The sequence below is a fragment of the Myotis myotis genome, unplaced genomic scaffold (assembly GCF_014108235.1).
Source record: "Myotis myotis isolate mMyoMyo1 unplaced genomic scaffold, mMyoMyo1.p scaffold_m19_p_5, whole genome shotgun sequence".
Taxonomy (NCBI): domain Eukaryota; kingdom Metazoa; phylum Chordata; class Mammalia; order Chiroptera; family Vespertilionidae; genus Myotis; species Myotis myotis.
In genome coordinates, this window is record NW_023416357.1 from 88612456 (window position 1) to 88639202 (window position 26747).

The 26747-nt window shown below is 38.5% G+C and overlaps 2 protein-coding genes across 2 annotated transcripts in view; one reads left to right on the top strand and one right to left on the bottom strand.

The window, feature by feature from the left end:
• Nucleotides 1-203: 203 nt before the first annotated feature.
• On the top strand, nt 204-25915 carry SEPTIN14 (septin 14). Its single transcript, XM_036309297.1, has 9 exons — nt 204-257; nt 3967-4087; nt 4456-4651; nt 6898-7084; nt 11465-11626; nt 14468-14564; nt 16409-16577; nt 17869-18001; nt 25736-25915. The coding sequence occupies exons 1-9, from the start codon at nt 204-206 to the stop codon at nt 25913-25915; spliced, it is 1299 nt and encodes a 432-aa protein (XP_036165190.1).
• The window catches only part of CCP110 (centriolar coiled-coil protein 110), a 47100-nt gene continuing 33444 nt past the window's right edge, over nt 13092-26747 (bottom strand). The window contains exon 15 of the mRNA XM_036309294.1: nt 13092-13143. Coding sequence (XP_036165187.1) covers nt 13107-13143 — 37 coding nt within the window. The 3' untranslated portion in view covers nt 13092-13106. The remainder of the gene's footprint in view (nt 13144-26747) is intronic.

The following is a 26747-nucleotide window of genomic DNA, read 5'->3' on the forward strand; positions in this document are numbered from 1 at the left end:
GAATATTATATGTTATATAAGAGCCTGTATAGCAAAACAGCCACAGTTAAAAGCAGATCAACAGTGTGGACTGAAAGCCCAAACCTGGGATAATGTCTATATTCGATTCCCTTGTTTTTCTAAATTCTGTTGTGGGAATACTGCCTTTTACAGGAAGTTTTTAAAAGGCTCTTGTTCTTTGTTTTCAGCGCTTTCAGTCTGACATGGCAGAAACACCAGTGTGCACATCCGTGCAAACACCCGATGACGAAGACACAGTTGAGTACATCTTTCAGATAGAACTCTTCATCCTGTACTTCAGCAAGATTGTATAGTTTCAAAACACTGACTCAGTGAACCGAGATGAACCTAGATGAGAAAGGCTTATGCTTGGACATGAATTAACTTTTATACTGATTAGAGTGAAGCATCGATGATGTTTAAATAATTATTGCGTGTTTCTTGAGTCTGCAGACCTTATTAGTGGTGCAAGAGATTACTCCCGCTTAACACCAAAGAATGACAAATTAAACTCCAGAGCCTCCCATTAGGTAACAAGAATAGTGCTGTTTGGATGCAAATGTCTGTGGAACTTTATGTACTGATAATAAATAACTTTCAAATGAAGTTTATTTTTGGAAGTGGTTGGGTGGCTACTTATTTATTGCTTTATTGAGTGGGAGATTGAACCAAGTGCCATTTTAAGATGAGCTTCTGTTCTAGGGAAAATATGTAGTAACTTACATAAGAATCTGCACTGAAAGAGAGAATAGTATGTCCGAATGGGTGAAAACTTGGTTTTAGAATTCTGTTTGACCAAAATGTCAAATATATACATGAGTATTGAACTATGTTAAGTAGTGTTCATTTGTGTCTTATGGTGTTTTCTCTTTTTTTCAAACACACAGGTGTTTCTATATTTTAGTTTTAACCACCAAACTATCTTTTTAAAAAAATCATTCTCTGATTTGTTTTATTTATGTTTCAAATATAGTACTAACTGTGCCTTAATCAAGATATTTTAATACTGTAGGTAATTTAATATTGAAACACAGCAATAAACACATATGCACATATACATACATGTACATGCAAATATAGCTTTTTTTAAACCTTAATATATTTTTTCTAAAAAGAGGGAAACCAAATAAAAGATTACATAAATGAAATTATAATTTATGCTTCACTTGTTTACCACTATAATATACTATTTTAAGGAACTTAGTATGTAGAGTTTTGCCATAAAATTAGTAAGATTAATATGGAGAATTTTCATGGTTACCGTGTATCTTAAAAAGGACGGAATGGATAGAGAGTGTACTCTCCTTGATTGTAGAAAACTGGCAAGATTATTAAAAGAAAAATTAAAACATTTTTCAAAAAGCTGGGTTGACATGTTAAAGCCATTCAATGACTATGCTTAATGTATGCTCCACTGAGGTCTGAGGGGACTGATCATGCCTGCAATAGATGCCCATAACTGGACTTGAACCCAGGACCCTTCAGTTCGAGGGCCAACGCTCTAGCCACTGAGCCAAACCAGCTGGAGCCAGTTTCCAAATTTAAATCTTTCCCTTTAAGTGTGCAAGTTCCTTACTGCAAGGGCATATACAGTAGCCCATAATTCTGCCGCTAAGCTTGTTGCCATACTCATCTCCTGTTCATAATACTTACCTCCTCCATCAGCATTATCCTGTCTTTAGGAGGCAATCTGCTATCTGCAGTCTTTTTGAATTATCTTTAACTACTTCATACCACAGTCTTCTATCCTTCTTCGAAGTTCCTTATATTTACTTTTGTAGAATTTTGGTACTTGGTATGACATTAACAAGTATTTTAACATTTTTTGAATGGTTTTCGTCCTCATTCAAATTGTAGGCTTTTCATAAGTAAGACTCCTGACTTATGGAATATTGGAGTGTGAAAAAATGTGAAACTTTCCTAGTTAAATGTTCTCAATGTACAGAGCAAACAGAGGCAAAAGTGACGGTTAGGAAGGCTCGTAATGAATGACTAGTGAATTTTCTCAGTCAGCTACCTTTTCCCAGTGCCCCTGAAAAACAGAGTTCAGTGAGCACAGTTAACGTCAGGGCTTGTCAGAACTCGTAGAGATTTTTATAGTTTACAAACTATGAATTTATGTACATTATCTCATTTGCTAGATGTATTTGTTATCAGGGATTAAAATAATCTTTGTTCAGCACTTCAGTTTCATGTGAAGGTACATGAAGCAATCCCTTTAACAGTCGGTTAAACATTATGTTTTTATATACTGCCTTGTTTACTTCTTAATTCCCTTTACTTGTGCATGGTGCGAAGGTGCATTCAAGGACAGGGTTTGAATAACCACAGATTCCAAATTGGTCGAATCTGAAATATTTGTTTTCTACATAAGATGAACATTTTGTAAAAATAAATACTGTAAGAAAGAACTTTCAGCCCATCAGAAGACATTTGTTAAGTAATAGTGATGATGCTATGGAAATCCCTGCTTGCTGTTTGTTCTGTGGTAAGAACTTGGTGCTAATGAGGCCAAGGTTGCAGGTCCTTTCTTGATAAGACAATGGGCTATATTTTGTTCTATATTTTGACACACAAAGCATTTTGATCTGATACCCCCCTGAGCTACAGAGTTAAAAATGAGAAAACTCTTTTTAAAAGGGAGTCTAAGCCAGAGAGGACAGGGGAGTGTCCAAATCTATTATTGTTACATTAAAATAATCTTCATGCCCTGACTGGTTTGGCTCAGTGGATAGAGCGCTGGCCTGCGGACTGAAGGGCCCCAGGTTTGATTCCGGTCAAGGGCATGTACCTTAGTTTCGGGCACATCCCCAGTTGGGAGTGTGCAGGAAGCAGCTGAATCAATGTTTCTCTCTCATTGATGTTACTCTCTATCCCTCTCCTTCTCCCTTCCTCTCTGTAAAAAATCAATAAAATATATTTTTAAAAAATGGAATAATCTTCAGATTATATGGATCAAAATGTTCTGTTTATATGTAGAGAAGAACTAAGAATTTACCATATAGATAAAGCCCTATCCTCTAAGAGCACAAATAGTAAGGAATTAAGTTTTTAAAAAATTTCTTATTGGATTAAATTTTCAGTTTGGTATTGCTAAATATGCTCTCTTTAAATATGAAAGCCCCATGGAATTCCTATCAATTAATCTTTGGTTGATTCCTGGTATCTAGGGCTCAGGTCCCTTCCCTACTAATCACTGTTCATTCAACCATCAACTATTGAGAGACGGTTTAGATCTTAACCCTTATTTTGACATGAGAAGAGTAAGTTAATTCTGAGACTAATCATAGTAATATTACTAATTTAATACAAATGTTTTTCTTAAAGCTATTATATCCATCATCGTATGTTATATTATACTCTATTATGTCCATCAATATTTGCTGTATATATTTAGGTGCTCCTATGTCGGGTGCATACATGTTTATGAGTTATATCCTCTTGTTAGATTGATCTCTTCATCATTATGAAATTACCTTGTTTGTCTATCGTTGCAGCCTTTGTTTTAATGTTTATTTTGTCTGATATAAGTATTGCTATTCCAGATTTTCTTTCATTTCCATCTGCATAAAATATCTTTATTTCATTTCCTTCCTTCTTTCCTCCCTTTCTCTCTCTCTCTCTCTCTCTCTCTCTCTCTCTCTCTCTCTCTCTCCTCACCCGAGGATATTTTCCCATTGATTTTTAGAGAGAGTGGAAGAGAGAGGGAAAGACAGAGAGAAATGTTTTCTGTCAGGGCACATATCCAGGTTTCAGCTCGAACCCCAGCAGGGGACGTTCAAGAGGCACCCAGTCAATCGATGATCAATGTTCCTTCCACTTTCATATTGATAGCTCTCTCTCTCCCTTCTCCCTTCTTTTCTCTCTAAAAAACAATAAAAATATTTTTAAAAAGAAATATTATAATGATCTTCAAGTGATATTTTCTATTCTGATTAAAATCTTGTAACTTGTGTTTTCTTTCAGCAAAAAGAAGAGAATATCCGTTGCTTAACTATGCTTGGTCATTTTGGTTTTGAATGTTTGCCTCATCAGTTGGTCAATAAATCTATTCAACAAGGATTCTCTTTTAATATTCTCTGTGTGGGTAAGTGCCAGACTTCTCCTCTGAATTATTACTTATTTTTTCCAAATGCTCATTTCAAATTATCTTTCAGCAGTGCAAAACTGGTGCTGTTCATTCAAGAACATACCTTCATGTTTATATTAGTTTCCATCTTCTTAGCCATATTACCTACACACTTTTTCTTTAAATGCTTCAGCACTCTTCAAAATCTGATACAACTTTGTGTGTATTTTCTTTCTATATTATGTTAATGACCGAAGGTGTCCGGAATAGCATGTATATTTTCAAGGACATTGCTGTCTTTGAGTATGTGGGACCCTTTAAACCACTTCAGAGTGTTACTTCTCAGCCATCTATACCCCTGTGTACTATATCCATGTTTATTACAGGGGAGACTGGACTCGGAAAATCAACACTGATTGACACATTGTTTAATACTAATTCGAGAGAAAAAAAATCCTCACATTTTTGCCCAAATGTTGAACTTAAAATTCAGACATATCAACTGCAGGAAAGCAATGTTCAGTTGAAATTAACTGTTGTGACTACAGTGGGATATGGTGATCAAATGAACAAAGAAGCCAGGTGAGTGTGCTCTTATTTTAATTAACAGCTTTTCTTACTTGTGGTGATACTTTTCCTTGATGCTTCATGTTCCTTGGAGTTTCGCGTTGCTGCTTTCACATTTGAAGTAGCAGACACATCCTCAAATCTTCGCTAGTTGCCGTCAGGTGCAATAGACTGTTCATTGGTCCTGTTGTATCTGGGGCTTTCTATGGCCTTGTATGATATCCCAGCTGCACATTTCTTTCTCCCTATTGTGGAGAAAGTCTTAAGAGTTTATTTCTTCTCTAGTTCTCACAGCTCATATGTTTGACGGCTGGAAACTTCTCTTTTTTCCCAGAAAGCATTTCTATAAATCAAATTTTTCAGAAAGTGGTTTCTACCCCGCTCACAGAGCCTGGTCTGATACCTCTGAGCATATTTCACTTGCCAGATTTCACCCTCCCAATGGCACTGGAAGGTGTGTGCACACAGAGCCAGCTGCAGAATGGGGAGATGTGTGAGGTTAGCACTTGACCTTTGGAAGTGCCCACAGGCCCAGTGCGGGAATCAGAAGCTGAGGCTCTCTCCAATTTCATGAGTGAGATTCCTGCTGAAGTCCTGAGCCTAGTCAGCACGGCCCATGACCCTTTAATGCACTTCATGCCCTTTGATGTTTTTATCTGCTTCTTTCCCAATCTCCTCCCTCCCTCCTTTATGGAGTTCCTGCCTCAGTATCCTGGGTGCTGCTGAGAGGAAAGGGTATTTCTCTAAGGTTGTTGGGCACTTACTCCCTTTGCCCCGGGAGAGATTGCTATCAGCTATTTCAGCCCCAGGTTGTGCTGCCTTGAGGGAAGGCTAACATTGGCAAAGTTCCTCTTACCTTCTCCAACGCATCCAAATGTATTCTCTCTCTCTTTTTTTAATATTTCTTTTATTGATTTCAGAGAGGAAAGGAGGGTGAAAGAGAGATAGAAATATCAATGATGAGAGAGAATCATTGATTAGCTGCCTCCTGCACGCACCCTACTGGGACAAGCCCGCAACCCAGGCATGTGCCCTTGACCGGAATCGAACCCAGGACCTTTCAGTCCGCAGGCCAACACTCTATCCACTGAGCCAAACTGGCTAGGGCCAAATGCATTCTTTTTGTGTGCTCCAATGGAATCTCCCATCTTGATTGCTGAACTTGTACAAATACCTTTCACCTGTGGGTGTATAATAAATAAACACTCTCTAGTTTTCCCCTGACTGCTTGAAAGTGGGGTCCGGGCAGATTTGCTGGTTTCAGAGCTCACAGGGAGGTGCAGTTGGGCAAAACTCCCCCTGGTTCCCTGGCATATGGTGTGGTTCCCACAGTTCCCACAGAGGTACCTTTGTTAGTGGATAGATCAGGTTTTTAGTTGTTAAAAAGCCCAAAAGTATTCATTGCCATGATTAGGATGTCACTCTTCTGAAATTTTACATACAGTGAAACTTACTTTTATGGTGTATATTTCTGTGGGGTCCTTTAAAATTGAATTTATTGGGGTGACCTTGGTTAATAAAACCATACAGATTTCAAGTGTAGGTTTTTATTTTTATTTTTATTTTTTATTTATTTTTTTATATATTTTATTGATTTTTTACAGAGAGGAAGGGAGAGAGATAGAGAGTTAGAAACATCGATGAGAGAGAAACATCGATCAGCTGCCTCCTGCACATCTCCCACTGGGGATATGCCCGCAACCCAGGTACATGCCCTTGACCGGAATCGAACCCGGGACCCCTCAGTCCGCAGGCCGACGCTCTATCCACTGAGCCAAACCGGTTTCGGCAAGTGTAGGTTTTTAAATTGCATAGAGTTGCACCATCTCAGCTGTGACATAGAAACATTCTATCACATTAAAAAATTCTCTTGTGCTTTCGTCTATCTATTCTTGTGCTGCTGCCATACTGTATTATTTCAGCTTCATAATGAGACCTGGCATATGAAGATTATATCTCCTTGGTTTTCTTTAATATGTCTTGACCACGCTTGGTCCTTTGTACTTTTATATACACATAGAAATTGGCTTCTGATTGGGATGACATTGAATTGAAAGATCATTTTGCCATTTCTAGAAACATGTAAACGATGGGCCTTTATTGACTTGTGATTGTTACCTTTGTAAGAACATGGTATGCACATTTTTATTTATATGAAAAGCTATTGAGTACACATATTAACTATTAACTAGATGGTAAAAATGTAGACTTCAGATGTTGTTACTATGTTATGCTAAATGTTTAAATACTCATTTTTTCAGCTACCAACCAATAGTTTCCTACATAGATGCTCAATTTGAGGCTTATTTTCAAGAAGAACTGAAAATTAAACGTTCCTTTGCTGACTACCATGACACACGTATCCACGTGTGCCTTTACTTCATTGCACCCACGGGGCATTCTCTGAAGGCCCTGGATCTATTAACCTTGAAGAACATTGACAGTAAGGTGTGTTTGGTAAATCCATCAGCCGATCAAAATTTGATCGTTCTTTTGAGATAATATATATCTTTCAGCCATTTTCATCTAAGAACTTATTTGGTGATGTGTCATATTTTTTCCATTAATTATTATTATTATTTTTTTAAATATATTTTTTATTGATTAAGATATTACATATGTGTCCTTGTCCCCACGTTACCCTCTACCCCCCACCCCCCCCACCCCCGCTCATGCCCTCACCCCCCCGTTGTCCATGTCCATTGATTAGGCCTATATGCTTGCATATAAGTCCTTTGGTTGATCTTTCCCCCTTACCCCCACCCTCCCCTACCTTCCCTCCAAGTCCCGACAGTCCAATCAATGCCTCTCCGTCTCTGGATCAGTCCTTGTTCATCAGCTTATGTTGTTCATTATATTCCACAAATGAGTGAGATCCTGTGGTATTTATCCGCTCTCCAGTTCCATCCATGCTGTGGCAAATGGTAAGAGTTCCTTTTTCTTCTTCCTCTTCTTAAAGAATACCTTTCAGCATTTCATATAATGCTGGTTTGGTGGTGATGAACTCCTTTAGCTTTTTCTTATCCGTGAAGCTCTTTATCTGACCTTCTATTCTGAATGATAGCTTTGCTGGATAAAGTAATCTTGGTTGCAGGTTCTTGGTATTCATCACTTTGAGTATTTCTTGCCAGTCTCTTCTGGCCTGCATGGTTTCTGTTGAGAAATCAGCTGACAGTCGTATGGGTACTCCCTTGTAGGTAACTGACTGTCTTTCTCTTGCTGCTTTTAAGATTCTCTCTTTATCTTTTGCTCTTGGCATTTTAATTATGATGTGTCTTGGTGTGGTCCTCCTTGGATTCCTTTTGTTTGGGGTTCTCTGCGCTTCCTGGACTTGTAAGTCCATTTCTTTCACCAGGTGGGGGAAGTTTTCTGTCATTATTTCTTCAAAAAGGTTTTCAATATCTTGCCCTCTCTCTCCTTCTGGTACCCCTATAATTCTGATGTTGGTACGCTTGAAGTTGTCCCAGAGGTTCCTTACACTATCTTCATATTTTTGGAATCTCTTTTCTTTTTTCTTTTTCGGTTGGGTATTTTTTGTTTCTTTGTATTTCAAATCTTTGACTTGATTCTTGGGATCCTCTTTTCTGCTGCTGGATCTCTGTAAATTATTCTTTATTTCAGTCAGTGTATGCTTAATTTCTAGTTGGTCCTTTTTCATGTCCTCCATGGTCTCACTATACTTATTGAGGGATTCATTAAATTTATCGGCGGTTTCCATAAAATTCTTGAAAAACCTTATAAACGTGGCCTTGAACTCTATATCCAATCGTTTGCTTTCCTCCATTTCTGCCATTTGTGACCTGTTTCTTTGTCTCCGCATTTTGGCAGCTTCCCTGTGTTGATAGAGTGGCCCTGTGCGCCAGGTGTCCTGTAGGGCCCAGTAGCTCAGCCTCCCCAGTTACCTGGGGTGGACACTCTTGGTGCACTCTTGGTGCCTTGGTTGTTGTAGAATCACTGGGAGGAATTGACCTCCAGGCCAATTGGCTGTGAGAATCAGCTGTGTCTAAAGTGGGAGAACTTCTGTGCTGAAGACACCCTTCTGGGGCAAGACTTGCTTCAGTGGGGCTTTGGTGCTCACTGAGTCTGCTCCCTGAGTGTGTCCCTTATGGATCTGAGGAGTTGCAGTCTGGATGGACCCCCTCTGACCACTGGGTACAGTGGCTCCTGGATCTAAGGAGGTGCTAATTCAGCCTCTGCCTGAGGCCACACAGCAGGAGCCACGAAGAGGCTCAGCTGTGAAGCAATGCAAGCCGCTGCGGGGCCTTGGGCCTTCTCTTGGAAGTTCAGGGTCTGCCTGGTTCGGCTGCAGTTAGGTACATTCACATGCAAAAGCCTCTGCCGCAGCCTGGGTGGGGCGGGGTCTCAGGGAGTCAGAGGGCGGAGAAAGCAGCCATGGCCGATTCTCCGCCCGGAGTCGTGCGTCTCAGTGTTCCGGTAACGGCTGCAAGCACCTCTGAGGGAAAGCCGCCCTCAAGTTCGCTCGCTGCCGGACAGACCAGCCTCTCCCCGTATGAGTCCTGGGTCCCCAGAGACTTCCCGGAACCGGAGTTCAGAGCAGTCAGGAGTCTGTGACTCAAAAAGTCAGCCACGTCCTCAGGTGCCACCCCCTTTCCTCGCGCGCGCGCGCCGCCGTACCTCTGCACTTCACCTCCGCAGCGCCTCTGGCTCTCAGCGTGCTTTTCTTTCCTTCTAGTTGTGGAATTTACACTCAGCCAGCCTTCCTGTTGTTCTGGATGATGTTTGCTCAGTCCTTTGCGGTAATTTTCAATTGTTGTGTGAGGCGACAATTTCCCGGTGTTTACCTATGCCGCCATCTTAGTTGCTCTCTCTATTATTATTTTTTATAATTTATTTTTTTATCTTTAATTTCTTTATTGGTTAGGGTATTACAAATGTGTCCGTTAATTTTTAAAGCATTTGTATTAGTGTCCCAACAACCCCATTACAAAACACCACAGACTTATGGGTTTTAAACAACAGAAATTCATTTTCTCACAATTCTCAAGGCTAGAAGTGCAAGATCAAGGTGTTGCCAAATTTTGTTTCTCCTGAAACCTTTCCCCTTGGGTGGCAGATGGCTGCCCTCTCACTGTGTTCTCACATGGCCTTTCCGTTATGCACACATCTGGTGTTTTTGTGTGTGTCCAAGTTTCCCCTACTTATTAGGACACCAGTAAGACAGGATTAGGGCCCATTTAAAGATTGTGATTCCAAATACAGACCATTCTGAGGGTTAGGGCTTCAGCATATGCATGGGGGGAGAAGAGACATATTCAGCCCATAACAGCATTTGATAAATTTCCATCTTACCTTGCTTTCTAGAGAAATTTCATTAGAAAATGCATTAGGATAATGAGATGCAGGTTTAAAAAAATAAAAATTTAGTTTTTCTTGTGATTGAATGATAATTCAGATTGTGGTCATTTGCCCATATTTTTGAACTTGAAATTGCTCTATAGTATTACAAAATGATCTCATTAACATTTCTCTGGTACCACTGATGTTTTGTTTTTAAATATATTTTTATTAATTTCAGAGAGGAATGTAGAGAGAGAGAGATTAGAAACATCAATGATGAGAGAGAATCATTGATCTACTACCTCCTCCACACCCTACTCCCCACCTCCCACCCCCCACCCCACTGGGGATTGAGCCTGAAACCTGGGTATGTGCCCTGACGGGGAATCAAACCGTGAACTCCTTGTTCATAGGTTAATGCTCAATCATTGAGCCATGCCAGCCAGGCGAAAGTTTAATTTTTATGTGTTAACGATTTGCTATCACAGAGGGTTTCTTTTCCCAGCTTTGTCACCAATACAACCCAAGGCATTTATGTTAGACTTGAATCTATCTTAGCAGCTGTCTGCTTTTACTGTGGAAGCTATTGTTTAAAATTATAAAATTAGACAAAATTTTGAACATTTATGTGACAACATGGAAGCCCTAGATTGGAACAAGGATTTTTTAAAAAATACTTTGAAGATTCTAAAACAAAAACAATATGTTTAAAACAGGCGTTTACACATTTCTACTTATATCACAGAACTTGACATTGTATAGTTATGCTTTAACAAAGTATCTTATTATAACAGTAATAAGACATTTTAGAATTTTGCATATTGTTATTTTCTACAAAGTTCAATTATTAAGCTGTAAACACAAGGAGACAGGAATAATTATATTTTAGAACTAGGAAGAAAATATGAATACATTTCAACCTCAAATATGGTATATGAAAATAATTCCTTTTTACAAATTACAAACAAATTTGTTAGCAAGGTGCTATATAAACACACACATTTAGCCTTCAGAGTATGGCAATAAAAAAAAGTATATTATTTTTGGGCGGTCTTTGGAAACCACAAGCAAATCTACCTGCAAAGACATACAGGTAGAGCAAGGATCTATTCAAAAGCAAGATGAATTTATGAAGAAGGTGATACAAATGAATGACAGGTAGAGGACAAATTGTTTATAATTTTGAGAAAAGGTTTCTTCTGCTTTTTCACAGTTATATAAGAAATCAAATTGTTAATGAATTAAATACATTACATCATCTTACTACTTACAGTTTACTACCTCCTGATGTGTTAGAAACATAGAAAGTTTGAGAAAACAACAAAAATTACGACTTCTAAGCCTAAACTCTCGTAAAAATATATCTTCAAAAGAACTGAATATTTTGGAAAGCAATTTTGTGAGGAAAGCATGATAGTCAGTGATTATCTATCTAGATATTTATTGTCAGATATTTGAGGTTTCTGACTGTAAAAATTCCAGGGTTAACAACAAATTCTCAATAGTGAGATTTTGTTTCTTTCTTCCCAGGTGAACATTATACCACTGATTGCCAAAGCAGATACAATTTCTAAAAATGATTTACAGACATTTAAGAGTAAGATAATGAATGAATTGATTAGTAAAGGCATCCAGATATACCAGTTCCCAATAGATGACAAAACTACTGCTCAGATGAACTCCTCAATGAATGTAAGCTTCTATTTAATGCTAATTCTATTTTACCTGTGGAAATCAAGTATAATTTATAAGTAACAATACTAGTAATATACTGCCACTTCTATCTGACCAAGAGACTATAAATAAGGTATTTTTCCAAAATCCAGTGTGTAAAATGTTTTATTTATTTATTTATTTTTAAGATTAAAAAAACATTTTATTGACTTCAGAGAGGAAGGGAAAAGGATAGAGACATAGAAACATCAATGATGAGGAAGAATCATTGATCAGCTGTCTTTTTAAAGATGCGTGCAACCATCATTGCAATCAATTTTAGAACATTTTTATCATCTAAAACCGTGGTTCTCAACCTTCCTAATGCTGCAACTCGTTAATACAGTTCCTCATGTTGTGGTGACCCCCAATTTCATTGTTACAAATTGAACATAATTAAAGCATAGTGATTAATCACAAAACAATATGTAATTATATGTGTTTTCCGATGATCTTAGGCGACCCCTGTGAAAGGGTCGTTCAACCCCCAAAGGGGTCCCGACCCACAGGTTGAGAACCGCCGATCTAAAATAAACCTTATGCAGCCGGCTCTTCTCCACTACTACCTATGAGCCTTCCTCTCTACCAATCCTTGGTGACCACTAATTAAGTTCTTTCTCTGTAGATTTCTCTGATCTGGACATATAATATGAATGGAATTATATGATATTTGGTCTTTTCATATGCTTGTTGTCTATTGCATGCTGTTCTGAGTATTGTAATGAAATCTAATGCAATTCTGCTCTATCTTTCCCAGGGTGTGAATCATCCCTTTGTCCAGAATATCTATACTTTATATGTTACCTGCCCATTAGTAGCCATCCTGGTTATCAGATCAACTCTTGTGATATTATAGTGCTTGTTCATCAAGTGACCCTTATTTTATTTAATAATGCCCTCAAAACATATAATAACGGCCTATGGTAGTGCATGAGTTGGGTGGGGTGAGGTCTTAGGGAGGCAACAGGGTGGAGTGAGTGGAGTTTACCAACCTAATGCAGAGCCATAGTTGGGCCTGTCGGGGAAGGGCTCAACACAGGGACCATGGCAGCTGTCCCTCCAGCCCTGAAGCCACACAACTCAGTTTCTCCCTTATGTCTCTGGCACCTCCCAAGCTGCTGTCCCTCCACAAGACCCCGGGAGAGTGCCAAGAGCAAGTGAGCCTGTGCACGGGCCCTGTAAGAGGATGCCTGGGTTTCTAGAGCCTTTTGTCTCACCCAGAGAAATGCAGTCCCCACTGCTGATCACAGCCAGATGTATGGGGGCTCCTCTTCCCAGCACTAGTGTTCCAGGCTGGGGGCCCATGGTGCAGCTGGGGCCCCTTGCTCCTCTGCAGCTGAGCTATGTTTCCCAATTCTCAACTGCCAGCCATGGGTGTGGGCCAGCCATTTTGTGTCTTCACATCTCCCACCCGTCTCACCTGGCTTCTTCTTTACATCCTTAGTTACAGGACTTCTGCTCAGCTAGTCCTCAGCTGGTTCTCCAGGTTGATTGTTCTATAATTTAGTTGTAATTTAAAAAAAATTCTTTATTGTTAAAAATATTACATATGTCTCCCCCCCCCCCCCACTCCACACACACACCTCTCTCCCCCTGCATATGCCCCCACCCCCTATTGTCTGGGTCCATTGGTCGTGCTCATATGCATGGATACAAGTCCTTTGGTTGATCTCTTACCACCACTTCTACCCTCCCTGCCTTTCCTCTGAGGTTTGAAGGTCTGTTTGATGCTTTTGCGTCTCTGGATCTACTTTTGTTCATCAGTTTATATTGTTCATTGTATTCCACAAATGAGTGAGATCATGTGATGCTTTATCTTTCTCCAACTGGCTTATTTCACTTGTAATTTTGAAGTGGTCGTGGGAGGAGGTGATCACAGAGTTTACCTACTCCACCATCTTGACTGGCCTCCCAGACCCATTTATTTTAAGATATCAAAACTAAATAGATTTTGAAATTAAAAAGCAATGTAAATTTGAAAGTTATTCTCCTGTATTACATTTTTTTTTAGATCTTGTCTTAAAGATTTTGGCCTCTCTTACCTAATAGTACACCAAAGAATGCATAGGGAGTAATTTTTCATCAAAACCAATGAGTTAGACTACTGTTAATTATTAAATATTCAACATAATGCTTAACAATTTTTACCTTAGACATTGTATATACCAGATATATAACTTCTGGCAGATCATTAAAATCTTGCATATTCTGCGGCTGCATCCTGTTCAAAACTTTGCTTAACTTCTTTCCAAATCTCCCTTGAATGGCCTCAGTTTTCAGACTTCCCTTGACTCAGCATCACGTGATTAAAGTGACCCTTTAATTGTATTTAGAATTCATATACATGTCCATGTATAAATATGTATATATAATATACAGCACTATTTATCAAAATGCTTTCTATTGTATATACATGAACTAATTATTATAGTTACTCTCAATACTTTTGTCTTTTAACTTTATACTGGAGTTAAAAGTGATTTGTACATTATTTTTTGACCTTATTTTTGTGTTTCAGGGTAAAGATAATGTGAGAAAAATGATTTGTCTACTAAAAACCTTTCCCCTTGTATTTCCCACAGCATAATGCCTTGGTTTAGGCTCTACTCAGTAGATAGTTTTCAGGGCCTGACACTAATGCTTGCAGAAATCACTGCACATATTTGCTGCCAAGTCATAAAATCTGAGGCTGGGTAGATCCCTTGTTTGAATAAGCTTATGATGTTGTTCTTGTCTCTGTTGTTTCCATAACAGAAATAAGAGAAACAGCATATGTCATGTTGGTATAAGGACATGTTTAACATTGTCCTTCCTTCATAGGAACATTTACCTTTTGCTGTAGTGGGGTGTATGGATGAGGTGAAAGTTGGAAAAAGGATGGTCAGAGGCCGTCTCTATCCTTGGGGAGTTTTACAAGGTAAATATTATGACAGTGAGCAGGCTTGCTCTGGACTGGTCATATGGATGTGTAGATATATATGTGGTATGAAAATACGTTGTATATATAGTGTATATATGTTGTATACTATATATAGTATAATGATATTGATATATACTATAAATATCCTATATTGCCATAACCTCAAAATATTTTAAGTTGTTCCAATATTCGTAACTGTTGCTAAACAATGAACTAACGGTTACTAGTCAGGTGCACAGATTCTGTTTCATTTAGGCTCATGCTTACTTTGATTATGATTTATGCTCATAGGAGTTTGCTGGAAGGTGCTTTAGGCAGAAACCGCAGAGGCTACCCAGAACCTCCTATTGACACGCTTTCCATCTGCACATCGTCTCCCTGTGCGTGAACCATCACATTCGGAATGTTGGAAAGTGCTTTGAGCCAAAGAACTTTGAACATATTGAAGCCTACATACTAGTGTTAAAACATAGTACACAAATTAATTACTACCAAATTTATTTTTTAAATTTTTCATTAATATTTTAATTGATTTCAGAGAGGAAGGGAAAGGGAGAGAGAGAGATAGAAACATCAGTGATGAGAGAGAATCATTCATTGATTGCCTCCTGCACGCCTCCCCTGAGGATCGAGCCTGCACCCAGGCCTGTGCCCTGTGCCCTTGACCAGAATGGAACCTGGGAGCTTTCAGTCCGCAGGCCAACGCTCTATCCACTGAGCTGAATGGCTAGGGCTATAAAACATTGTAAAGTGGTCACTAGAAAAAAAGGGTTATAAGCTATTTTAAAAATAAAAAAATATAACTTGCTACCTTTGGATTATATTTAGACATTCCTATTTGTTATCTAGCATCATGATGAGTTGGAATATTGTGCTATCCAGTCATTTGTTGTCTAGTTTATATGCTTGTAATACTAATTATTGGGGGTTGGATTATCTCTACTTGTCCTAGTTTTCAAATGTTGTTTTTAAATTGATGTATTAGAAAATTTTTTTTAACAAGATGTCTTTTTAAAAACATATTTTTGTTGATTTCAGAAAGGAAGGAGGGAGAGAGAGAGATAGAAACATCAGTATTGAGAGAGAATCATTGATAGGCTGCCTCCTGTACATCTGTTACTGGGGATGGAGCCCGCAACCTGAGCATGTGCCCTGACAGGGAATTGAACATGACCTCCTGGTTCATAAGCTGACGCTCACCACCAAGTCACACTGGTTAGGCAGACATTTTTTAATTTATGAAACATACTTTAAAAGGAACATATTTTAGTGAATATTAAATTTGGTTACAATATCAAACACAATATGTTTTACTCAGTCTTCTGAATAGAGCCATGTGAATTTATTGATTTATTTTAAATATTGACTAATTTGGTCTCATAAATATCTTGTATAAATAGAATATGATAACTTAAGCATGCACAATTATAAAGATCTTTTTGTGAGTGGACTTAACCTAATGAAATTATTTACTTTACTGGAATTGTACTAATTCTTTGTTAGCACTCTGTAAAATACCTTGAGGGTAGCTTGTAAACTATCAACATAATTATTAGTGAAAACATGCCATATTTTAATATAACATAACATTATTTTATTGTTTCATATTTATATTTTGGCTGATAAATTTAAAGCAGATTTTCTGGTTTATGAATAAGCTCTGTCTATAATTGGTAAGTACCATATAAACACAGTTACATGGTGAAAACAATTTCAGCTATTCATCAGAATGATCTTTTAGCTGTTATTCTGAATGTCTTTCATGAATACATTTATTCGATAAAACTTATTGAGTGCTAGAGATGGATAAAGTGTTGTGGCTTTATTATTTCTCTTCCTAGTGGAAAATGAAAATCACTGTGACTTTGTTAAGCTCCGGGATATGCTTCTTTGTACAAATACGGAACACCTGAAAGAAGTAACCCACACTCAGCACTATGAAAGCTACAGGCGCTGCAGACTGCAGAAGATGGGCTTTACTGATGTGGGCCCAGACAACCAGCCGCTTAGGTGAGTACAGATCTTGCTAGAACAAGCTAATGGGTGATTTACAAAGCCCCTACTATCATGAGATACAATCATTTTGGAATGAGAAGAACTGTACTTCTCATATCGTCAATTATTCTGAATGTTTTGTGTGTGTGTTTTTAATCATTTTCAGACTTAGAGAACATTTGTAAGAGTAGCACAGTGCAAGGACTCATTTATATGCTAACCTATGTGTACCCACTACGTGTATACGCTAAAGTGTACTATATCCAAAAGAGAAGTTCAGAAAGGAGGTTGGAGAATATTAGCACAGGTTGGCAAAGGATATTGAGAGGATGCAAAGAATATGGAGGACTGGATGGAGGGAAGAGGAAAAGCAGCATTGCACTGCCATGGAAGTCAAGTGGAAATGGTTGGAGAGCGGGTGTATTTAGCTATATTGAAGGGAAATAGGATTTGTGCTGCAAAAGTATGACAGTTGTATTAGTGTTGGTACTTTGAGCACAACCAAAGTTGAACTGGCTATCTTAAATGAATCATAGTTTGAAAGATACTTGGCTTTATTTTAATTATTTTGAGAATTCATAAATTAGAGATTCTTGCAAATTTTATTGTGAAAAGATGTGAAGAAATGTGATATAAAAAGTGGTGGAGGAAGAAATCCCTAATATAATTGTTTTCAAAATTCTAGTGTATATATATATATATATATATATATATATATATATATATTCTTTTTAAAAATAGATTTGAGAGAAAGAGAGAGAGCAATTGATTTGCTGTTCCACTTACTTATGCATTCATTGGTTATGTCTCTTTTTTTTTTGTAATCCTCACCTAAGGGTATTTTTTCCATTGATTTTCAGAGGGAAGGAGGGAGAGAGAGAGAGAGAGAAAGAGAGAGAAACAATTATGTGAGAGAGACACATCGGTTGGTTGCCTCCCACATGCTCTCCAACTGGGCTGGGGATCAAACCTGCAACCCAGGTACATGCCCTTGACTGGGAATCGAACCCATGACCCTTCGGTCTGCAGGCTGATGCTCTAAACACTGAGCTGCCAGCCAGGGCTTATTGGTTGTTTCCTGTATATACCCTGGCCAGGACTGAATCCACAACCATGGCGTATCCAGATGATGCTCTAACCAACCTACCCAGCAAGGGCTATATTCTCTATATGCACCCATCTCATATTTACCTCTCATGATATAGAAATTCCCATTTCTCTGTATGGGACTTAATATAGGATATATATTTTACATGTTTACTTATATTAGCATTTTAATATAAAACTAATAAAATTTTCTTTTTAGTTTTCAAGAGATCTGTGAAGCCAAAAGAAAGGAGTTCCATGAACAATGCCAGAGAGAAGAAGAAGAATTGAAGCATAAGTTTATGCAGCGAGTTATGGAGAAAGAAATAGCATTTAAAGAAACTGAAAAAGAAGCAAGTATTTGTAGTTCGATATAATTTATGGTCATTTTTATTTATTTTTTATTTTATTTTATTTTTTTAAATTAAACCTTTATTGTTCAGATTATTACAGTTGTTCCTCTTTTTCCCCTCCACAGCTCCCCTCCACCCGGTTCCCACCCCACCCTCTGCCCTTACCCTACCCCACTGTCCTCATCCATAGGTGTGTGATTTTTTCCAGTCTCTTCCTGCACCGCCCACACCCCTTCCCCCCCGAGAATTGTCAGTCCACTCCCTTTCTATGCCCCTGATTCTATAATATTCACCAGTTTATTCTGTTCATCAGATTATTTATTCACTTGATTTTTAGATTCACTTGTTGATAGATATGTATTTGTTGTTCATAATTTTTTTAAAAAATATATTTTATTGATTTTTCACAGAGAGGAAGGGAGAGAGATAGAGAGAGATAGACACATCGATGAGAGAGAAACATCGATCAGCTGCCTCTTGCACATCCGGGGATGTGCCCGCAGGCCAGGTACATGCCCTTGATTGGAATCGAACCTGGGACCTCTCAGTCTGCAGGCTGACGCTCTATCCACTGAGCCAAACCGGTTTCGGCTGTTGTTCATAATTTTTATCTTTACCTTTTTCTTCTTCTTCTTCCTCTTCTTAAAGGATACCTTTCAGCATTTTGTATAATACTGGTTTGGTGGTGATGAACTCCTTTAGCTTTTTCTTATCTGTGAAGCTCTTTATCTGACCTTCAATTCTGAATTGCTGGGTAAAGTAATCTTGGTTGTAGGTTCTTGCTATTCATCACTTTGAATATTTCTTGCCACTCCCTTCTGGCCTGCATAGTTTCTGTTGAGAAATCAGCTGACAGTCGTATGGGTATTCCCTTGTAGGTAACTGACTGTCTTTCTCTTGCTGCTTTTAAGATTCTCCCTTTGTGTTTTGCCCTTGGCATTTTAATTATGATGTGTCATGGTGTGGTCCTCTTTGGATTCCTTTTGTTTGGGGTTCTCTGTGCTTCCTGGACTTGTAAGTCTATTTCTTTCACCAGGTAGGGGAAGTTTCCTGTCATTATTTCTTCAAATAGGTTTTCAATATCTTGCTCTCTCTCTTCTTCTGGCACCCCCATAATTTGGATGTTGGTACACTTGAAGTTGTCCCAGAGGCTCCTTACACTATCTTCATATTTTTGGATTCTTTTTTCATTTTGTTTTTCCAGTTGGGTGTTTTTTGCTTCTTCGTATTTCAAATCTTTGACTTGATTCTTGTGATCCTCTAGTCTGCTGTTGGATCTCTGTTTAATATTCTTTATTTCAGTCAGTGTATGCTTAATCTCTAGTTGATCCTTTTTATATCCTCAAGGGTCTCACTAAATTTATTGGCAGTTTCTAGAAAATTCTTGAAAAACCTTATAACTGTGGTTTTGAACTCTATATCCAGTAGTTTGCTTTCCTCCATTTCTGTCATTTGTGACCTGTTTCTTTGTCTCCGCATTTTGGCTGCTTCCCTGTGTTGATAGAGTGGCTTTCTGTGCTAGGTGTCCTATAGGGCCCAGTGGCTCAGCCTCCCCAGTTATCTGAGGTGGACACTCTTGGTGCACCCCTTTGTGGGCTTTGTGCACAGTTTGTTGTACTTAAGCCTTGATTGTTGTAGGTATCACTGGGAGGAATTGACCTCCAGGCCAATTGGCTATGAGAATCAGCTGTGTCTGTAGTGGGAGAAGTTCTGTGCTGGAGACACCCTTCTGGGGCAAGACTTGCTTCAGTGGGGCTTTGGTGCTCACTGAGTCTGCCCCTTGAGTGTGTACCGTATGGATCTGAGGAGTTGTAATCTGGATGGTCCAACTCTGACCACTGGGTACACTGGCTCTTGGCTCTCTAAGGAGGTGCTAATTTAGCCTCTACCTGAGGCTACCCAGCAGGAGCTACAGAGAGATCTGCAGATTCCTCTTCTATGTTTGGGGTTTGGAGGTGCCCAGATGAGGCCCAGCTGTGAAGCAATGCAAGCTGCTGTGGGGCCTTGGGCCTTCTTTTGGATGTTCTGGGTCTCTCTGACCCAGCTGCAGTTAGTTAGGTAATTTTAGATTGCAAAGGGCCAGGCCATTCATATGCAAAAGCCTCTGCACACAGTTTGGGTGGGGTGGGGTCTCAGGGAATCAACAGGGCAGAGCAAACAGCTATGGCTGATCCTCAGCCCAGCCCTAAGAGGCCCTGAGTCTCAGTGTCCTGCGGTAATCGCTGCAAGCACCTCTGAGAGAAAGCCACCCTAGAGTTCCGACTGATGCCAGACAGTCCAGTTTCTCCCCGTATGAGTCTGGTTCCCCAGAGACTCACCCGGAACTGGAGTAGATCAGTCAGGAGCTTGAGACTCCCTCCTGATTGAAAAAGACAACGGCAAAAAAAAAAAAAAAAGAAAAGAAAAGAAAAAGAAAAAGACAATGACATACTCAGGTGCCAGCCCTTTCCGTGTGCGCCTCCGTACCGCTGCACTTTACTTCCGCACCTCCTCTGAGTCTCAGTGTGCTTTTCTCTTTCATTCTAGTTGTAGAATTTCCACTCAGCCAGCCTTCCTGTGGTTCTGGATGATGTCCTTTTTGTCTTTTAGTTGTATTTTTGAAGTGGTTGTGCAAGGCAGCAGTTTCAGGTGTTTACCTATGCTGCCATCTTTGTTTCTCTCTGTGTTCATTTTTAGATGTCCTATTAATTTAGAGTATTTAATCCCAATAATTTAGTTGATTTTTTTTCAGAGTGGAATGGAGAGAGAGAGAGAGAGAGAGAGAGAGAGGAGAGAGAGAGAGAGAGAATCATTGATTGGCTGCCTCCTGTATGCCCCACACTGGGAACCAAGCCTGCAACCTGGGCATGTGCCCTGACTGGGAATCGAACTGTGGCCTCCTGGTTCATAGGTTAAAGCCCAACCACTGAGCCCCACTGGCCAGGCTAGTTGATGTTTTTGAAGACGATTTGCTGTTTTTCAAAAAGTAGCGATTTATCATATAGATTTTGAATTCAGCCTTTAAAAAATTATAATCTATAATTTTTTCTAGTGCATTTAGGCAATTTTCTCTTTAATAAGCCCTAAAATAAATTTGTAAAATCTATTTATCTTTATTTTATTTATAATTTGAATTTTCATACATAAAGTTTAATTTATTACACATTCAAACTAGTGGCTTCTGTGAAGTCATGTATTTCCTAACACTATTACTGAGTTAGAAAATTTTCTACACTTTTATAAGTAAGCAGGTAAATGTTGATTAATGAAAGAATATTTATTTTTAGTAGATAAATTGGAAATATGAACTTCTTTTTCCATAGAAACAAGTGCTGTATACCAGATGTTTCAGTCAGGGACAATTGAACTATAAGCAACAGAAATTCCATTAGGTTAGGTAAAAAGGGATTCATATTTTTGCTTGTGTATGTTCCCCTTGTTCTAGTGCCACTTGTTGAAGAGACTGTCTTTCCTCCAGTGATTACCTTTGCTTCTTCGTCAAAGATGAATGGACTATGCATATGTGCATTTACTTCTTGAGTACTGCAGCTTTAGTTAGAATACTATAGCCAATCTTGAAGTCAAGTAGCATCAGTGCTCCAACTTCGTTCTCTTTCAATATCGTGCTGGCTTTCTGGGCCTTCTGTTTTGCCATATACACTTTAGAATCAGTTTGTCAATATCCATAAAATAACTTGCTGGGATTTGGATTGGGATTGCGTTGAATCTCTAGATCAGTGGTTCTCAACCTTCCTAATGCCGCGACCCTTTAATACAGTTCCTCATGTTGTGGTGACCCCCAACCATAAAATTATTTTTGTTGCTACTTCATAACTGTAATTTTTCTACTGTTATGAATCGTAATGTAAATATCTGATATGCAGGATGTATTTTCATTGTTACAAATTGAATATAATTAAAGCATAGTGATTAATCACAAAAACAATATGTAATTATATATGCGTTTTCCAATGGTCTTAGGCGACCCCTGTGAAAGGTCGCGACCCACAGGTTGAGAACTGCTGCTCTAGATTATGTGGGGAAGAATTAACATCTTGATAATATATAGTCTTTCTATCCACAAATATGGAATATCTCTTTATTTATTTAGTTCTCTGATTTAAAATTATTTACTGTATTTATTTATTTTTAGAGAGAGAGAGAGAAAGAGAGAGAGAGGAAGGGAGATATATATCTTGAGTTATTGTTCCTTATTTATGAATTCATTGGTTGCTTCTTGTATATCCCCTGACCAGAGATCGAACCTTCAGCCTTGATGTATTGGTATATGTGCTGCTGAAGTGAGCACGAACCTTGGTGTATTGGGATGTTGCTCTAACTAACTGGGCTACCTGGCTAGGGCTCTTCTTTGATTTTTAAAATCAGAGTTTTGTAGTTTACCTTATGTGGCTTTGTATATATTTTTTTAGATTTATACCAAAGTATTTCATGTTGGGGGGTGATAATGCAATTGGTACTGTGTTTTAATTTGAAATTCTACCTATTCATTGCTGATATATAGAAAAGCAATGAACCTTTTAAAAAATTTTTGGCATATAATTTTCAATCATCTTTTACTTTCAATTACAATTGACATACATTATTATATTAGTTTCAGTTGTACACCCCAATGATTAGAAATTACATAACTTAAGTGATCATCCCAATAAATCTTGTACCCATCTGAGATAATACATAGTTATTAGACTAGTATTGACTATATTCCATATACTGTACTTTGCACCCCCATGACTATTCTGTAACAATCAATTTATACTTCTTAAATCTTTCACCTTTTTTGCCTATCCCCCCAAAACTCCTCCCATCTGGCAACTATTAAAAAATTCTTGTTATTCATAGAACTTAACTCTGGTTGAAGTTCTACTAATTTTTAAAATTTGTCTGCTCATTGTATATTTTCCTCTAACTCTCAAAGCGGGCACCTTGACCCTCCTGTTAGCTGCCGTATCCTCAGCATTTAGAACAAAGATTAGCATGGAGCAGGCACTCAGTCATTATGATTCCGTTTTTGTTCTGCGTGTTTGTTTTTTTTGTTTCTTTAGATTCAATTGTTGATAGATATCTATTTATTGCCATTTCATTTCATTTTTAAAATATATTTTTATTGATTTCAGAGAGGAAGGGAGAGGGAGAGAGAGAAACATCAATGATGAGAGAGAATCATTGATTGGCTGCCTCCTGCACGTCCCCAACTGGAATTGAGTCCACAACCCAGGCATGTGCCCTTGACCGGAATCAAACCCAGGATCCTTCAGTCAGCATGCCAATACTCTATCCATTGAGCCAAACCTGCTAGGGTTATTGCCATTTTATTGTTCATAGTTTTTATTTTCTTAAAGAAGACCCTTTAACATTTCACGGAATACTGGTTTGGTGGTGGTGATGAACTTCTTTTGCTTTTTCTTGTCTAGAAAGCTCTTTATCTGTCCTTCAATTTTGAATGATAGTTTTCTTGGGCAGAGTAATCTTGGTTGTAGGTCCTTGCTAAGAAAAGCAACTAACCTTATATCCTGCAACTTTGCTATAATCTCTTTAGTTCCAGGATGTTCTTTTTGTCAATTCTTTTGCATTTTCTACATTGATGATCATGATACCTGTGAACAAGACAGTTTTATGTCTTCTTTCTCAATCTGTAAATATTTTATTTCCTTCTGTTGTCTTATTGCCTTAGCAAGGACTTCCAATACAAGGTTGAAAGGGAGTGATGAGAGCATACATCCTTGCTTTGTACCTGTTTGGGGGGAAACCTTCAGGCTTTTCACCAGAGTCATTGATATTTGAAATGTTTGTATACTAGGATGAAGTTTAGCTTTCTCTGATTTCTACTCTCATGCTCCCATTTTTAAAAGAAACATTTCCACAGTGATTTTTGCCATCACTTACAGATACCACACTCTCACATCCCCAGACTTTCCAATCATTCTTCTTGCCATTGTATCTAGATGCTCATTTGCTTCTCAGGACTGAAGATGTAATTCCAAGAGACATCTGACTCCAGGAAAGGAAAAAAGAATCTTTATTTAGAACCATGATCTCAGCCTTTGCTTCACAATAAAATCACCTGGGGAATTTTCTTAAGCATTGATGCCTGGGTTTCAGCTCCAGGTCATCTGATGTAATTGATCTTGTGCAGCCTGAACATTGAGAGGTTGGTAAGCTCACTGAATAATTCTAATGAGCACCTAGGGTTGAAAACCACTGGTGCTCACCCCGTGTTCTTCACAGCCATATACACCAGATGGTTAATATTGTGGCAATAGAATCCCCCGGTCTACTTGTTTTTCAAAAAGTTAAGCTGCAAATAAACTTGTCCTTTAGACTCTTATGCCATACTAGAGGCCTGGTGCACGAAATTCGTGCAAGGGGCTCATCCCCCACTGCTGTGGCAGCTGCCTTGGCCCCTGCTGCCATGGCTTTGTCAGGAAGGTCGTCCGGAAGGATGTCCAGTCTAATTAGCATATTATGCTTTTATTATTATAGTCTAGTGGCCCGGTGCACGAAATTCATGCAGGGGGTTGGGGGGAGGGTGTCCTTCAGCCTGGCCTGCACCCTCTCCAATCTGGGACTCCTCGGGGGATGTCTGACTGCCGGGTTAGGCCCGATCCCTGTGGAATTGGGCCTAAACCAGCAGTCGAACATCCCTCTCGCAATCTGGGACTGCTGGCTCCTAACCGCTCACCTGCCTGTCTGCCTGATAGTCCCTTACCACTCTGCATACTGGCCTGCTTGCCCCCAACTGCCCCCCCCCCCCACTGTCCTGCTCACCCCCAACTGCCCCTCCCGCCGGCCTGATCACCCCTAACCACCTGTGCCTCAGCCCTGCCACCATGTCTTTGTCTGGAAGGACGTCCAGAAGGTCTCTCCATCAAATTAGCATATTACCTTTTTATTAGTATATATAAACCATACCTTCTCTGATGCATACAAGCAATCCTTACATTGTTGAATGAAGTTGTGTTAAGATCTAGACCCAACTCTAATGGACTCTTTCATATGGCTGATTATATTTATTTTAAATCCCACAGATTAAATACAACCTCACAAGTAAATAAAAAGTAACTGAATGAGGTGTTTGGAATTTTTTTTCTATAATTATGCTAATTTCACTTAAGAAGAAAAGGTCTGTATCATTTAAAGTCTTAACAATTGTTTCATCATTCCTACTATATTTCAATGTGTATATTTTTAATGAGCATGAATTTATAAAATTTTATTTGAAGAGATTTATGGGGAAGTGTAGAGTGAGAAAATAGATATCATTTGGAAAAACAAGTATTTAAAAAACTGAGTGTTGCCCTAGCCAGTTTTGCTCAGTGGATAGAGTGTTGGCCTGCAGACTGGAGGGTCCTGGGTCCAATTCTGGTCAAGGGCACATGCTTGGGTGACGGTCTCACATGCAGGGAGCAGCTGATCAATGATTCTCTCTCATCATTGATGTTTCTGTCTCTCTCTTCCTCTCTGAAATCAATAAAAATATATTTACAAAAAATAAAAAACTGTGTTGTTTATAGCCATAGTTTTTATTACATTTGGTTCAATGGGGAGACACTTTTTAATTGATGAATTTTTTAAATATGTGAATGTTTATTTTAAACAAAGTTTTGAGATTGTTATTAAGATCAAACTCTACTTTGATGATTAATATATGTTTGATAACCAGGAAAGAAGTCAAGCATGTTCCCAGAGATACCCACACATGGCACTTTGAGTCACAAATGCCTCTTTGTTTCACAGCTACAGGACAAGTTTGAACGTCTTAAAAGAATCCAGCAAGAGGAGACAATAAAACTTGAGGAGGAGAAAAGAAAACTGGATGAAGAAATCATGAATTTTTATAAAGTGAAGGCTGACTCTGAAATATCACAGACTCAGGGTTGCGCCAATATAAAAAAGGACAAAGATCGTAAGAAATAGTCCTCTCTCACCATTCTCTGTTGTAGAGCCCTGTCTCTTTGGGAGGTGATCTTCATAGCACTTACCTGATTGAAGTTCTACTAAGTCTTAAAATTTGTCTGTTTATTTTATGCTGGTTAATAAATTTTCCTCCAACTCTTAAAAGCAGGCGCCTTCTAACTGCTATATCCTCAGCATTTTCCTTATCAAAATCTACTGAGTGATTTCTTGATAGTTTTTATTATAATAAAAGATTAGGTTTTTGATTAGAACTGCTATACTTTGATGTCAGTTCTTATAAAACTAATATTCAGAAGTTAGAGAGAGCCAGAGAACAGTGGGAAACCGTGAGTAATATTTTGCTGACAATATTATGCCTTATATGTTAAAACAAAAGTTATCAAAGCATTAGAAATAAGATAATGCTTTGTAATTTCCAAAATTTCCTTTCAGCATGAAAGTCATACCAATTCTATAGTACATATAGTGCAGTGTTATGAACACTTGTAATTAACATGTTTCTGAAAATACACTTGTGAGATAGAAGTGATACACATTCTTTAACACACGTATTAATGTGGTAAGAACACATGTAGTTAGATTTCCCTAAAAAGTACTTGCCAGCTCTGCTGTGCACAATGTATTTCAGTGATTGGGAGGGACATTTGAAACAAGCGTGTATCAAACAAAGCTCCTTGCAAGCTGCGTTTTGAACAATGTTACTTCAGGGAATGGAAGTGCTGCTCATCCTGCCATGCATGTAGTGAGTTCTTAACGAATTTCTAAGAACACTATTTGCAAGCTGCAATCAAAGGAGTTTTATATCAGTCATGGAAATACACTTTGTAATGAG